At 38.0% G+C, this 15,923-nt stretch overlaps 1 protein-coding gene across 1 annotated transcript; it reads left to right on the plus strand.

The window, feature by feature from the left end:
• Positions 1 to 400: 400 nt before the first annotated feature.
• LOC308697230 (interferon-induced very large GTPase 1-like) lies at positions 401 to 6,428 on the plus strand (the record flags this gene model as incomplete). The annotated part of the gene is made up of 1 exon (XM_081376388.1): positions 401 to 6,428. The coding sequence occupies one exon, from the start codon at positions 401 to 403 to the stop codon at positions 4,988 to 4,990; it is 4,590 nt and encodes a 1,529-aa protein (XP_081232514.1). The 3' UTR covers positions 4,991 to 6,428.
• Positions 6,429 to 15,923: the final 9,495 nt, after the last annotated feature.

Genomic DNA, 15,923 nt, shown 5'->3' on the forward strand with positions numbered 1-15,923 from the left:
TCTGTGCTCATTTCATTTATAGTGTTTACTCATTCACTTCACACATTCATTATTGCATAGTGATTTTAGAGGTTTATGTATAATATCATGCTTTCCCCCGGCTCGCCTGTTATCCTTTAAACATGATGAGTGACTGTGTCAGCCTCAGACGAATATTATTCAGCAGAATTATTCATTATCCGTTATTCGTTTTGAAGCCATTATCCGTGCCTTTCCGAATAAGGTATTCAGCTTCAGGCACACCCTTGGTAGTAATAATAATAATAATAATAATAATAATAATAATGGATCATGGTTTTAAATTATTGTATTATTCTCTATTAAAAAGGAAGAAAAAAAGAACATTGGAACAGCAGAAGTCAGAGCAGATCAACACCTACAACAGGAAGACACTAAACAAATGGATAATCTGTTTCACAAACTTCATCTTGAAGGCAACTGTCACAATAAACTGAGAGCTGCAGATGTTCTTCAGTTAACACCTGCACATTCATTACAGTCTAATGAGTCTTGTGCTGAAGAGGAGCTGGTTCAGACGTTCATACAAAAACTACTGATGATGAACTACAGAGCAAGATATATTAAAACTAAAGAGAACAATGAGGACACTCAACAAAGAAACAATAACACATCTGAAGACAAGAGTGATGTTTTTCATGACACATCTTTGTCTAACAAAGGAACAAGCCAATCTGATCGCATTCACCCGATGGATATCCAGATGGCTGTGTTCCATTGTGCTGATGGTTTCCTGAAGCAGCTGATGGTCACTAAACTGTCCCAGTGTCAGTATGCTCTGCCTCTGCTTGTCCCTGATCCAGACACACACCAGATTGAGTTTCCTCTCTGGACATTCAGACAAATCAACAAGAGCTGGAACATGAAAAACTCCAACAATGACATAATCAGTCAAACCCATCCGATCTACAATGCACAAACTCCAATGGTGTCTTTCTTCAGGTTTGGCTCTGTGTCTTCATCGAAGTCTCATCTGATGAACAGTCTGATCAATGAGAAACACAACACATTCTTCCACAGGAATTGCCCAGGCAGCAGCAGAACCAGAGTCCTGATGGATGGAGTGGTGGAGATCGCCTGGTTCTGCCCCTCTGGATCATATGATGATAAATTCACGGACTGTGTTGCATTCTGTAATCTACACGGTGATGCAGGAGATCATGAGAAACAGCTGCAGATCCTCACTGAAATGGCCTCAGTCAATGTTGTTCTCCTACCACGACTGGACAGGCATGACAAAAGTGCAGCAATAATCCAAAACCTGTACAAGGACCAAAAGCCACTAATTTTTCTTTTTACTGAGGATGATTCTACTGTACGTAAGACAAAGCAAGGGAAATTCAAAATTGGTCTGAAAGACAGAAATCAGTCAGAAGTATCTGAAGAACTCAGAAGAGTTATAAATGACTGTCTTTCAGAATCATCTTCCTCTTTCAGACTTGAAGATGTGTCTAAACACTCAGACATCAGAGTAGATGAGGAAGATGATGAAGACTGCAGGAGAGGAAGAGAAACAGCACAGCAGATGATGAGTTTACTGGAGAAGAAAGATCTAACAGAAATCAAAGAATCATTTCTGCCTCATCAGGGGAAACTGTGGCATCAGTGGAGTCAGAAGAACAAAGAACTACATCGACCTCAAGGAGATGAGGCAAAAATGGACCTCAGTAGAAAACAAACTGAAATGCAGGAAATCCGTGAACAGCAGCATGAATTTGACATCCGTGTGTTTATTAAAGTCTTTATAAAACAAATGAACTTGCATACTCAACATGAGAATATATTTTTCATCAAATGGCTTGGAATCCTGCTGGATGAACATACATCAGCTGATCTTTCTGAGCAGATCAAAGCTGAACAAACTGACCTTGAGAGAATATCTGAGGAACTTCAAGCAGCAACATTTGGTTTGGAGCACATCATGAGGGAGATTGGACAGATCTATGAATCATGTTCATCTGTGAAGAAGAACAAGAAAGATCTGCAGTTTGACTTCTCTTCTCTCCCGAGTCTTGCAGCAGAGATGATGATCTCTGGATTTCCACTGGAGCTGATGGATGGAGATGCTGCTCATGTTCCTGTGATCTGGATCTCTGCTGTTCTAGATAAACTCATCCAGAAACTGGGAGACCAGAGAGTCTTTGTGCTGTCAGTTTTAGGGCTTCAGAGCTCTGGGAAATCCACCATGCTGAATGCCATGTTTGGACTCCAGTTTGCCGTCAGTGCTGGCAGGTGCACCAGAGGAGCTTTCGTGCAGCTGGTCAAAGTCTCAGACGAGATGAAAACACAGATGAACTTTGACTATATTCTTGTTGTTGACACTGAGGGTCTTCGAGCTCTAGAACTGGCTGGAAGATCAACAAGACATCATGACAATGAATTGGCCACATTTGTTGTTGGTCTTGCAAACCTGACCTTGATCAACATCTTTGGAGAAAACCCATCTGAGATGCAGGACATTCTTCAGATTGTTGTTCAGGTCCTCATGAGGATGAAGAAGGTCAGACTGAATCCCAGCTGTATGTTTGTGCATCAGAACGTTTCAGACGTCACAGTTGGCGAGAAAAATGAGGAGGGAAGGAGACGATTTGAGGAGAAACTGGATGAGATGACAAAACTCGCTGCTAAAGAGCAAGACTGTGATGCAGAATGTTTCAGCGATGTCATTAGATTTGATGTTCAGAATGATGTGAAGTATTTTGCTCAGCTCTGGGAGGGCAGCCCACCGATGGCACCACCAAACCCAAAGTACTGTGAGAATATTCAAGAACTAAAGAAAACTATTATGTCTCATGCTTCAAAGTCACACGGAACAATGCTGATAGACTTAAAAGATCGTATTAAAGATCTCTGGGAGGCTTTACTGAATGAACGATTCATCTTCAGCTTCAGAAATTCTCTGGAGATTTCAGCCTATAGGAAACTGGAGACAAAATACAGCAAGTGGTCCTGGACTCTTCACAGTGCCATGATTGAAACTGAGAACAAACTACACAACAAAATAGAAAATAGAGCATTTTATGAGGTTGAGGAAACTGATCTACAAACAGAACTAAAGAAGACAAGTGAACAAGTGGAGAAATCAATGTCAGAATTCTTTGAGAAAGACACAGATGCAGAAATACTGATTCAGTGGAAATCATCATTTGAAATTAAAATAAAAGAGATTCAGGAAAACATTGTGGGAGAAACAGAGAAAAAATTAAATGGGATTATTCAGCAGCGAGACCTGAAGAAAACCATTGAATCTCAGAGGAAACATCTTGAAAACACTCTCTATGAAAAGAGCAAAGAACTTGCCTTAAAACTCAAAGACAAAACAAATGATGAACAAACACTGAAGAAAAAGTTTGATTTATTCTGGAAGAAGATAATCAGAGACACTCATGCAATCAGAGAGATTGACATAAAGACAGATGTGAGAGAGATCCTCAGTGATGTATATGAAAGTGCTCCTGTAAGGAAGAGGAAGAGGAAGGATATTTTCTGTGTGACCAGTTATGCAGATTATGTACAGTTAAAGAAAACCAGTGGATTTACAGGATCTTTCACAAATGCCTACAGGTCAGCTAAAGAGACATTTAGTCACAGTCTCTCTAAAGAGGATGAAACACAAATAAGATCATTAGTCACAGATGTCATTCAGCAGACAGACAGAATGATTGAATCATTTAATATTTCAAAGATGGGCTACAACATCAGCTGCATTCAACTACTTACAGATTACATCAAGAGAAAAGTAACAGAACATCAGGAAGGATCAGAGAAATATGAGTTCAAGAATGAATTCTTTGTGGATTTGGTTTATTCCATCTGTAAGAGAGCAATTAAGATGATCATTGACCAACACACACTGTTCAGGGAAACAATATGTGTTAAAAAGAGAGAACAATACTACAGTATTTTTCAGAAATACTGTCATGGAACAACATCAGCTGTTATTTTTGGTGAGATTATCTGTCAGAAACTTAAAGTGCCCATTGAGCAGAATGTCTATAAGAAGACTGCCAAAGATCTGGCAGATGAAATTATTAAAAACTGTGAATCACTGAATGGAAACAGATCAAATCTGGAGAAACACATCCTGAAGACACTGGCAGAAGAGGAGGATTTTGACAAATACATGAACTATGTTGAAAATCCCAGAGAGCACTTCAAGAGTTTCATCAGAGATGAAGTCAGTCGGTACATCACTGATAAGTTCAGTGTTAGTGTTTTACCCAAGATGAAGGAGAACATTAAACTCCTGCAGCAGAAAATCATGAAAGCAGCACATGAATCTACTGAACATGTTCAAGTGAACAGAGGAGATGTTGGTTTGTGGTTGAGGAGTTTCACACAGCAGCTCTCAGATGAGCTGATCTTCTCTGAAAAAGACCTCAGAGCAGTGAAACATGATGTTTATGATTTCAACCTCCTAGAAGATGTGATAAGAAAAGAACTTCCTGCAATAATGTCTGATATCAGCAGTAGATTGAACGGAAAGACTTTTCCAGCAAATCTGGACTATAAGTTCAGACCAGGTGAGCTTCTGACTGATCACCTCTGTCAGTGCTGTTGGGTTCAGTGTCCGTTCTGTAAAGCAGTCTGCTGCAACATCATAGAAAACCATCATGGAGATCACAGTGTTCCTTTCCACAGAGTGAGAGGAATTAATGGCACATGTTCCCATTCAACAAAGAATCTCTGTGCTGATATTTGTACAAATTTAGTGGCAAGTGATCAGTATTTTTATACACCAGATGGAAGTTTCCCTTGTAGAGATTGCAGAACAGCAGGGGGAGTTTATGCAGACTGGAGCATCACCCCTGATCTCACTGAGGTGCCCTACTGGAAGTGGTTTGTCTGCAGATTCCAGAAAGATCTGGAGAAATACTACAATAAAACATTTGAGGAGAGTGGTGAGATACCAGATGAATGGAGAAAATACTCTAAACAGGATGCTGTTGAAAGTTTGGATAAATACATCTAATGGCTCAAAATAAAGAGTGAGACTCTAACATCTCCTTCAAGATTCTCCTCAAATCACAGTCATAAATGGGTTTCTATTACATTCATCAGTTAAATGAACATCCCAAGTGGTGTTGAAACAACAATAGCTCACTGGGGGTTCCTGTGTGATGAGCAAGAATATAGTGACCTGACCTGAGGGGTGCACTTTGCTCTCGAGTGTCTACAAGAAAGCTTTTTGGCCCCCAAAAAAGTGCTAAATAGGTCTTTAAATATCTTAAACATTTTGCAACTAGGTACTGGAAAGCCTAGGTACTTTCCAGAACCTTATAGTCATGTAGACACAACCTATAAAATGTCTATTGCATAGCAATTTTTTTTTGCTGTTCCATGCATAGCAATACTTAAGACATCATGCATTCTGCATAGACCTTACTTCCTTACATTACTTATTTTACTATACTTCATATTTCATCACTTACTGTAGATACAATACTTAGTCATATTTTAAAAGTAGTACTTAGATTAATGCGTTTATTTCATTTCCAAGTTTATTTCCTACTGAACCTTTTATTTTTACTTGATTCTGTTACTTGTTTTTACATTATTATTCTTATCAGACTTGTAATTGTTACATTCAGTTTACTTTTGTTTATTAAAATGTTTTTCCTTATATTCCAATTTTCTTTGATATCATTTCTTATCTGCCTGGATCACACTGCAACAAGTCAAAAAATGTATTTAGGTGCTAATTAACTACACAGAATATTGTTACATTCCCATTAGTCAAACTAGTTCCTGCAAGACAAGTAAAACTTCCCTAAGAATATTGACGTGATGTAACCAATCAGGAGAGTAAATTACCACATCATGGTAATGGCATTACAATTTAGCACATCAGCTAGGACCACATTTACTAGCCGCTGGAACATAAAGGGAGCATTTCTCATCCCAAACGTCATTACAGAGTACTGTAAAAATTAATCAGGAGTCACAAAGGCTGAGAGATCGGAGGCTCTGGGTGTTAAAGAAACCTGCCAATAGCACCTTAGTAGGTCCAGTTTAGTGACATACTTTGCTGAACCAACGTTATCTACAGTATACAGTCCTCGATTCTTGGCATTGGATAGAAGTCGGGTGGAATAACAGCATTCACTGTCCTGTAATCTGTACAGAACCTAAAAGTAAAATCTTACTCCAGGGACTAGAGTAAAAGTACTCCAGGGACTAGAGCTTGGCCTCGCTAACCCATTATCTACTTATTCACCTAATCTAATTATTCACCTAAGTTCCGAACCCTTGAGGATCTAAAAACGGACAGACTCTCTAAATCAGGGCTTATACACTGAGAATTCTCATTTGAGCCGAAAACAATAAACTCAGTCTTGTCTTTATTTAAGAAGAGATTTAAATAGATTTAAAGGTCCCATATTGTCAAAACTGAAAAAAGGACCAAAAAGGGCACTAAAAAAAGAAAAGAAAGACTTATTACTTCAAATAACAATCAAATGTATTTTTTCCATAGTTTAAATGCAATTACTTATTAAATAAATCACCTGCATTTAAAGCAGTACTCGTCTGTCTGTTGTGTTTTTAAATATTTGAATGACTTCCTCACGATTAATTCACTGTAAAAAATGATTTGTTTGTTTGACAAAAAAAAGTAAGTTACCTGGTTGCCTTAAAATTTTGAGTTCATTGAAACTAAAAATGTGAGTTTTTACAACAAGTGATTTTGTTGTTTCAACTATTATTTTGTTATTTGAATCAAAGATTATTTTTTAACTTAACTTTTTTTTTGTCATAATTTAGGATTAAATATTGTATCAACTTATTCAAGCAATCAAAGGGATTAAGTTAACTTACAAATTTAAATTCACTCAACTTAATTCAATATTATATGAACAAACTATTTTAAGTTAACTCAACGTAATCTTAACTACATATAGTTTGTTGTAACAATTAACTAAGAAGTTTACACGGTTGCCTTAAAATTATGAGTTAAGCCAACTTCAACACAATTTAACATGACAAAAGCTTTTTTGTTAAAACAAATTCTGGAATAACAGAGCACAAATAAACCATAACTTTAACATTTATTATAACATTCACAAAAATATTAATTCATTGAATTGTCTGACAAGTATATCTTAGTATAAATGAGTAGGCCTATGACAGAATTAACTGCTGTTTGAAAAAAAATAAAAAACATTAAAGCAACAGGATACAGGCTGCTGCTATAAATGTCAAGCATGTGTGAGAATAAACAAATGTCAGTGTGATGACATTAACATCAGCTTGAATTAAGTGCAATAGAATTAAAAACAAAAAACCCATTTAATGAACATTACACATGAAAATCATTTGCTCAAAACAATATTTTGTCTGTTCAATAAAACAATACAAGTATGGAGTATGCGAGTATGTACAACCTCCTCATAAAGTGAATGAAATGAGAAAACTGTTGACAAGCAAACCACAAAATATCAGGCCACTATTCATAACAAATCTCAACGAATATTAAAAAGCATTTCTCAAACAGCATTTAAAGGGTTAGTCACCCAAAAATTAAATTTGTCATTACTCACCCTCATGTCGTTCCAAACCTGTAAGACATTAATTCGTCTTTGGAACACAAATTAAGATATTTTTAATGAAATCTGAGAGCTTTTTGTCCATCTATTGACAGTCTATGCAACTACCACTTACAAGCCCCAGAAATGTAATAAAGACATCATTGAAGTAATCCATGTGACTCCAGTGGTTTAACCTCAAGTTTATGAAGCGATGTGAGTGCTTAGTGCAAAAATAAAAATATTTACAAAATATTAATCTATCAATCTTCAACGCACATTCAAAAATTTATTTTATTTTTTTTATTTTTTTTTGTGCAAACAAAGCACTCCCTTAAAGGGATAGTTCGCCCAAAAATGATATTTAAGACATGATTTACTCACCCTCAAGCCGTTCGAGATGTATATGTCAATCTTTTTTCAGACGAACACATTTTCAGTTATTTTAGAAAATGTCTTAGATCTTTCAGTGGTTAGAATGTGAAGCAATGGGGTCCAGCTCGTTGAAGTCCGCAAATGTGCATGCATCCTTCACAAAAGTAATCCATCCGGCTCCAGGGGGATAAACGAAGGCCTTCCGAGGGTAATCCGTGCGGTTTTGTCGTAAAAATATACATATTTAAAACTTTATAAACGAAAATAACTGGCTTCCGGTGGCGGTCGGCGCGCGTTCATGGAGATGGAAGCGTCGTGACGTAGAACGAACGTGACAGCGCAGCCAGAGAGCAGAGCAAAACAAAACTCTACGTTCGTTCTACGTCACGACGCTTCCTACGCCATATGCCAGCATCCATCTCCGTGAACGCGCGTCGACCGCGACCGGAAGCGAGTTATTTTCGTTTATAAAGTTTTAAATATGTATATTTTTACGACAAAACCGCACGGATTACCCTCAGAAGGCCTTCGTTTATCCCCCTGGAGCCGGATGGATTACTTTTGTGAAGGATGCGTGCACATTTGCGGACTTTAACGAGCTGGACCCCATTGCTTCACATTCTAACCACTGAAAGATCTAAGACATTTTCTAAAATAACTGAAAATGTGTTAGTCTGAAAAAAGATTGACATATACATCTCGAACGGCTTGAGGGTGAGTAAATCATGGGCTAAATATCATTTTTAGGCGAACTATCCCTTTAATAAACTTGAGCTTAATCCACAGGAGTCACATGGATTACTTCAATTATCAGTCATGAAAACAGGTCAGGGGTAAAAAAGGTGAGAAAGATGCGGCATATATAAAAAATAAACACTTACATTGAAGTTGCATATCTTTGAACAAAATTATTTTCTCCTTTTCATTAGAGCTAGCAAAGAGTTACATTTGTTTCTGAGATTTTGTCTTCAAAGTTGATGAATAAAAACATCAAGTCAGAATGTCAGTGAGTGTGAGTAGGGGAGAGTAAAATCCTCTTCCACTAAACACTGAACAGTTTGTTCCTTATTCCGCAAACATGCCTCGCCACCAATTTTCATGAGCACTTTTTGGAGTACTTCAAATGTATATTTGACCTCTTTGGGGTAAGTGATATCCAGGGCATAAAGAAGCCCCATTAGTACAGCAAAGGCATTTGACATGTCCTTTAAGCCATCAAGCACAATCTCCTCCTCTAACACCACAGCCACATCAATTATTTCCTTTGGGAGAAGGTTTGCAGTGTTCTCCTCTGTGACCACCAAGAGTCCAACATTCATCCCCTTCACCACCTCTTCCTCATCAGTTGGCTAATAAGAGAAAAAGGAAATTACTATGAATCATAAAATTACAAAGCATTTGTAGGTTAACAATGAATAAGTTTTAAACAGAGGCGAGCCTGCATAGTACATAGAATCTATAGTAGGGCTGCACGATATGAGGAAAAGCTGCGATGTGCGATAACATTGTTTAATATTGCGTTGACGATATGACTTGCGATAAATATTCAAATGTGAATGTTAGCTAAACTGTTCCCATGTCTTAGTACTTTAATAGGTTCTTTGCGTGATAGGTCAAACGTTTATTACCTGCCTGGTTCAGATTACACGATTTTGGCACGATTCGTTTGACGTAGGGTGTCGTGGGGATTCGTAAACGACAACGGGCGTTGGGACGCAAGATTCGATCGTTTCATTTCGTATAGTGTCATAGTGGGCGACAACCTATGTTGCGTCTGCGATGCTTCACGACATCATAACAGAAAGACTAGCATGTTTAATTTTTTAACGGTCCTCCACGACGGGTTGAGTATGTAAGCGAGAGTGAGTGTGCGCGAGTGAGTGAGAGTGCGAGCAACAGTGAGTGTGTGTGAGCGAGAGAGCGTGTGTGTGTGTGTGTGTGTGTGTGTGTGAGTGAGTGAGGGACAGTGAGTGTGCGCGAGTGAGTGAGAGTGCGAGCAACAGTGAGTGTGTGTGTGCGCCAGTGAGCGAGTGAGCGTGTGTGTGTGAGCGTGTGTGCGCGAGTGAGCGTGTGTGTGTGTGCGCGCGAGTGAGCGTGTGTGTGTGTGCGAGTGAGCGAGTGTGTGTGTGTGTGTGTACGAGTGAGTGAGTGAGTGAGTGAGCGCAAGTGAGTGAGTGAGCGAGCGAGTGAATGTGTGCGTGTGACGGCACGCGATGACTGGCCGGAAAGTGTAGTCTGACGTTTCTTGTCCATGACACGAGTCAAGAGTCAAAATCGTGTAATCTGACACCGTGACTATGGTAACAGACACAAACATCTTGTAATCTGAACCAGGCATTATTCATCGTGTCAGGCTGTCTGTTGCGATGTGTTCATTGCGCGAGTTCATATCGCAATGACTAAGAAAATTTGATGTATCGTTCAGCCCTAATCTATAGTACAATTAATGGTAAATGTTCTTTAATGTTTTAATTATTTTAAACCAATAATGCTAGGTCTTGGCCACGTCAGTTTAAAATAGCTTAACATTATTTCAGTTACTCCAAAGAACTTTACATTCTACATGGGGTAGACTCCCTCCCCTGAAAAAAACAAAAGTCATTGGCCAAACCCCCTCCCCATAAGAAAAAAAAAAAAAAAAAAAAAAAAAATATGACACTAATAATGTGACAAATTATTTTACTGAAAAACTTTTAGCTTTGCAGTCCAACAAAGTGCAATGTGTTGATAAAATATTTTAAAACACAAAAATAGACTTTTCTTGGTCTGGACGATATATCGTTTAAGCATCGATACTATGATATGTGTATCTGCGATAGCCAGTAGAAAAAAATCCTTAGCATTGAGCCCTGACTTTATTGTATTACAACAAACATGATATTTACATACCTCACAAATTTTGATGAACTTGGAGGTTTCCTCTTTAAGGAAGTAAGGAAACCCAAAAAGGACAACTGCTCTTCTACATTGGTTTAAGCTCTGCAACGAAAAACATTGTTTTAAATAAAAACTAGTAGTCATAAGCCACTTTTCCACTGTCAGGCCAGTGCAAGCCAGGGCAAACAGCGTGCCGGGAGAGGGCCAATAGCCTCGGACCTCGAGCACTGAGGCCAAAATCAAGTTGCGTTTCCACTTTCAGACCAGTAGCTCTGCAGTGATTCCCTCAAACCCACCCTTAACATGCCTCCATAGAACAACATCAGACAACCCCACCATTACTTAAAGACTTGAGATTCTAGTATCAATATTTGACCAATGTTTTACAATAAAAATGTTACAGTGACATGAACTTATTACTTTGTGTCAGGAGTGCTTATCAATCATTCTGAATCAAACTGGTATTTATCATTTCATATAAAAGAGCATCAACAAATGGGAAAAAAAGGGAAAGTGAAAAAAGAGACATAAAACATATGTGTATTTATTATCGCTATGGTTAGCATAAGTAGCCTTTAGCATCACATATAAATATCTGCTTCACAGTGATCAGAATCTCCATCGAATCGCAACTCGCTGGTGTCTTAAAGTGAGTTTTGAACTGAAAATTGCTAAAATTGTCTTAAATGTTGAAGTTAGCTGGTTGCCTGATAAAATAACATGATACATTTGTTTTATATAATAAAAAACCTCCAAAAAGCTCTGGCCATTTGCCCCGAGGAAGCCCATTTGAGGCCTGATCAAGGCCCTGGCACGCGCACTAGCATGCTCGATTTTGGCCTGATAGTGGAAACACGCCTATGCTGTTGCATGGAAATTTTAATTAATCAGGCATGTGACACTGGAACCATTTTTCTAAAAATAAATTAACATATACTCACATCATCCTTAAGAGACTGAATCAGGGTCTTGAGTTCTCCAATGTCTTTGGCTTGGTACAACCGCAAAAATCTTTTACTCGTTACTCATCAAGCCCATGGAAAAAGGTCGCCTTAATGTCGGTGGACACTATGCGTCGAAATTTTGCAGCAATCTAGTAAAATGACAGACCCACAATTAGAATATTACAGGTTTTTTTTTTATTATTTTTTTTTAACAATTGCTAGGACACATTTTCTCAATACTGAGAAACTTTTCAGTTTTCAAAAGAGTAGCCTATGTAAACGTGCAGATTGGCCTGTAAGAGACAAGAAATCATGCAAAGATTAATTGAAAGATATATTCATTGAATTTATTTTGTGCCAAAGCAGTGATAAATTATCCACAGTTTAAACCCACATAGACCACTGTTGTGCTTACTGTGTGAAGAGTTTTGACAAAGTAACCCAAGTATTGATAAATGGGTTCTAAAGATTAAAATAAATAAATAAGTGTTTTAAGTTTTAGAATAGGTAGTTTAAAAAAGATGGTTTATAATGCAAGGCAATGCTGTATTACAAAAGTAACAGTTAACCCATGTTTTAGTAAAGAATGCTAACCTGTCTCTGGGTAAATAAAGCAGGCCATCTGCTCCTCGCATCTTTAACATGTTTAGGATCCGTTCACACATAATCTCTAAAATGTAAAAAACATATAAAAGGCTCATGTGTTAAAGCAACTACGTTAACATTAAACCACTAACGTTAACGTTATGTATATTAAATGGACTCAATGGAAACGGGTCGACGAAACTGAGGACGACATTTCTGAGGCAGAATTATAATAAATTTAAACCATTTTCTGACTTTTTGCCGCCTAGGAAATACATTAAATTAATCTTAGACAAAACCAGTTGAGATTAAAGTCCAACTGAAATCAAAATGGACCCTATTTACTTTGTTAGCGCATATTACTAGTCTTGTGGTGAACAATTAATCCGTGCAAGTTAAAACACGGAAAAAAATGTTTTGGCTTCGTAATCTTTAATCAAAATCTGAAAATGCCCCTCCTCTCTGCATTGGAGGACCTTCCCTGATGACGTATGCTTGACGGCTTGGGTTGAGAAACGCTTAACCACTCCCCTCAAACCGTTAGTCTGTAATGAGCAAGAGATGGAGAGGAGGAGCACTAGAGTAAAACCCTGCCCTCTGTTCAATATTCCTTTTCACTGGGAAATACGTCACAGCACTGGAGAAAAGTCGTTTGCAACTTCCGGTTCACGCAGACTTTAATACTTACCATAAACAGGAGAATATGGCGGCGCCTTCCCGTTCAGCTGTGTTCCAAGTTAACGTTACGTCGTGTGACGTGGCAAACATGTTCAAAAGCTCAACACGTCTGAAATATCACATAAAAAGATTCATTTGAACACTCATTGCTTAAGAAGCATAAGTATAACGTTAACAGTTCAATCTCTATTACTTATTGCCGTTTCCTTCTCTTAAATGTAACTTAACCTGAATGCATTAGGCTATATTTTAAAACGGGCAATACGCATTCGTGTTTAATCAAGACAAAAATGAAAAATAACTAAAATATTGTTATTTATCGGGATTATTTTAAGGTTGAAACGCTTCACTACCAGCCTTACTAAACTGTAAAGATAAGAAACACACTAACTTATATAAAATAACCTCAATGGGAACTTCTGGAATTTCTGAGGCAAAATTATTACAGATTTAAACCTTCTTCTGAATTCTCGCTTCCTAGCAAATAAATTAAATTACCCTTAGAGAAAACCAGTCTATTAAGACACTGAATTTTAAAATTACTTACCATAAACCGTCTTTCCTTGCTTCTGAAGAGCTTGTCAAGCTGAGGAGAAAATCGCGCCCTCTCGTTCAAGTCAATAGGCTTGTTCGACTTGAACCGGCGCTGCACAGACCGATCGGTTTATGACATCAAAGTACCGCGAGAGCAATTCAAAAGCATAAGGAGCCGTCTACTTTCTATTCGCTCTCGCGGTACTTTGATGTCATTAACCGATCGGTCTGTGCAGCGCCGGTTCAAGTCGAACAAGCCTAATGTCAATCAAGTGTTGTCTGTGTCGTACTCCCGGGCGTCCGGCGCATGCGCAGGGAAAATTAAGACTCAGAAGTCTAGTGAACTATCTATTAGTAGAATCAACTAATGTTTTTATTTTATATCAGTGAATTGCCACCAAGCCATTAGTTTAATAAACCTTAACTAAAAATGTTTTGTTATCTGAACAACATTAGTGCATCTAAGTTGATTTGACAAATGAAAATATGTTGTGTTAACAAATCATGGAAATAATTTTTTACAGTGTTGGAATATCTCGCTCGATGGAGAGCATCAGTAGGTCAGAGAGCCTCTCTTCATTACAAAGACTTCGAAGACTGGATTTCACAAGCTTTGAAACACTTTGAGTTCTGTGAAGGTCTTTTCTTCCTCAATCCCATAGAACTTGCTAACTGTTCTGAAAAGTTCAACATCACCAGGTTCCACTCCTTTTGACCATTTGGATGCTATTGTCAGACTGTGTAAGCCTTTGAGGATAATGCCAGTTGAACTATTATCCTTTCCTTTGAATCGTCTGACCATCTCTTGAGTAATGGTATCCACAAAGGTGTAGTATACCCTTGTTTGTTAGAACTCTTCCAAATTCTCAGGGTGATGGTCTTCTCCTGTTGAACTGTACTTATACCTTGCAGGTATTTTTCTGGGTCTTGTCTCACCAGGTATTTTGTCAGCAAACTCAATTCCAGCAACCTCAGCCCTCTCCTTTGCTTTTTCAAACACAATTTTGAATTCACTTTCTGACCTCAGTTCCTGAAGCCTTTTTAGCACTCCTTCCACCACTGTGTATGACACTGCCAGATCCACATCTTTACGCTGAAAAGCAGCTGATGCAACAGCAGTCTCCTGAATCACTGGAGTTGCCACTTCCAAACAAAGCATAAACTCAAAATTGATGCTGCGAAACAACATTAGAGCATCACCTGTAGCTGGATCTGGTGGATTGCTGTCTGGCATTTTTTTCAACAGCTGCATAACTGCAGAAAGGACTTTGTGCAGTGGTTTTAAGGCATTTTCTCGACAGGCCCAGCGTGTGTCAGTCGGCCTGCAGCCCCTTGTAACTAGCACTCATGTTAGCTGCACCATCATAGCCTTGACCCCGGATATTTTCAGCGTTCAATCCATTTTCTGAAAGAAGGGTCATTACCACTTCCTCTTGGTCTTTGCCACATGTTGATTTTACCTTACACTCTTGGATGAAGCACTTTTGGACTCAGAACCTGGTATTCAGTATCTGCTGCTGCAGCTCCTTCCTCTGTTATCTCTCCTCCTTCCTCCACACTTGGCCTAATGTCTCACTTTCTTCCTCATTGGCTCTAACCTCTCCTTCATCTTTCTCTCTTGTCTCAACTGCTTTCCCTTGAATCTCTTAAATACTCTCCTTATTGAACTGCTACTCTCTATATACAAAAAAGTATAATTTTTACAGAGATAGTTGGCCCCAAAATTAAGATTGTTTCTTTTGTGGAGAATACAATTAGATTATATAATGTCCATATAATGAACAGAAATGGGGGCTCCATTTTGTTCCCCACTGGCTTTCAATATATGGATACAACCATTTAAAAAAAAATATTCCACAGAAGAAAGTCAGACAGGTTTGGAACTGCATATGGGTAAGTAAATTATCAATTTGGGAAAATTATTCCTAAACATCTGTTATTGTCCTCAAGTGTAAACTATTTTCAGGATTGTAATACAAGTTTAATTTAACAGTACCTGCATCTTTATTCTCTCTTTTCAGCCAGCTTGTGAGCGGGATGCTTCCTTTGGCTGCATCAGAGAGTTCCTTGTTTTTTTTTTTTTTTTTTATTCTTTCTTTCCTTGGCATTCTATGAAAAGATGTTGATACAATTACATTGCATAGCACATCAAACGGAAATAGGGAAATTATGATAATATTATTAAATATTATTTACTTTACCAAACAAATCAGTGAGAATCAAGAAGGTAATTATGGGGAATTCATGTTTAGTTTTGTTGATGTTGTAAATTTAATTTATGTATTATATGCATGAAAGTGTTAGCTATCATGAAATCAGTTACACTTTACAATAGGGTTTCATTAGTTAAATTTGTTAACATTAACTAATAATGAACTGCACTTCTACA

Source organism: Scardinius erythrophthalmus (genome assembly GCF_964197995.2).
Source record: "Scardinius erythrophthalmus genome assembly, chromosome: 1".
Taxonomy (NCBI): Eukaryota; Metazoa; Chordata; class Actinopteri; order Cypriniformes; family Leuciscidae; genus Scardinius; species Scardinius erythrophthalmus.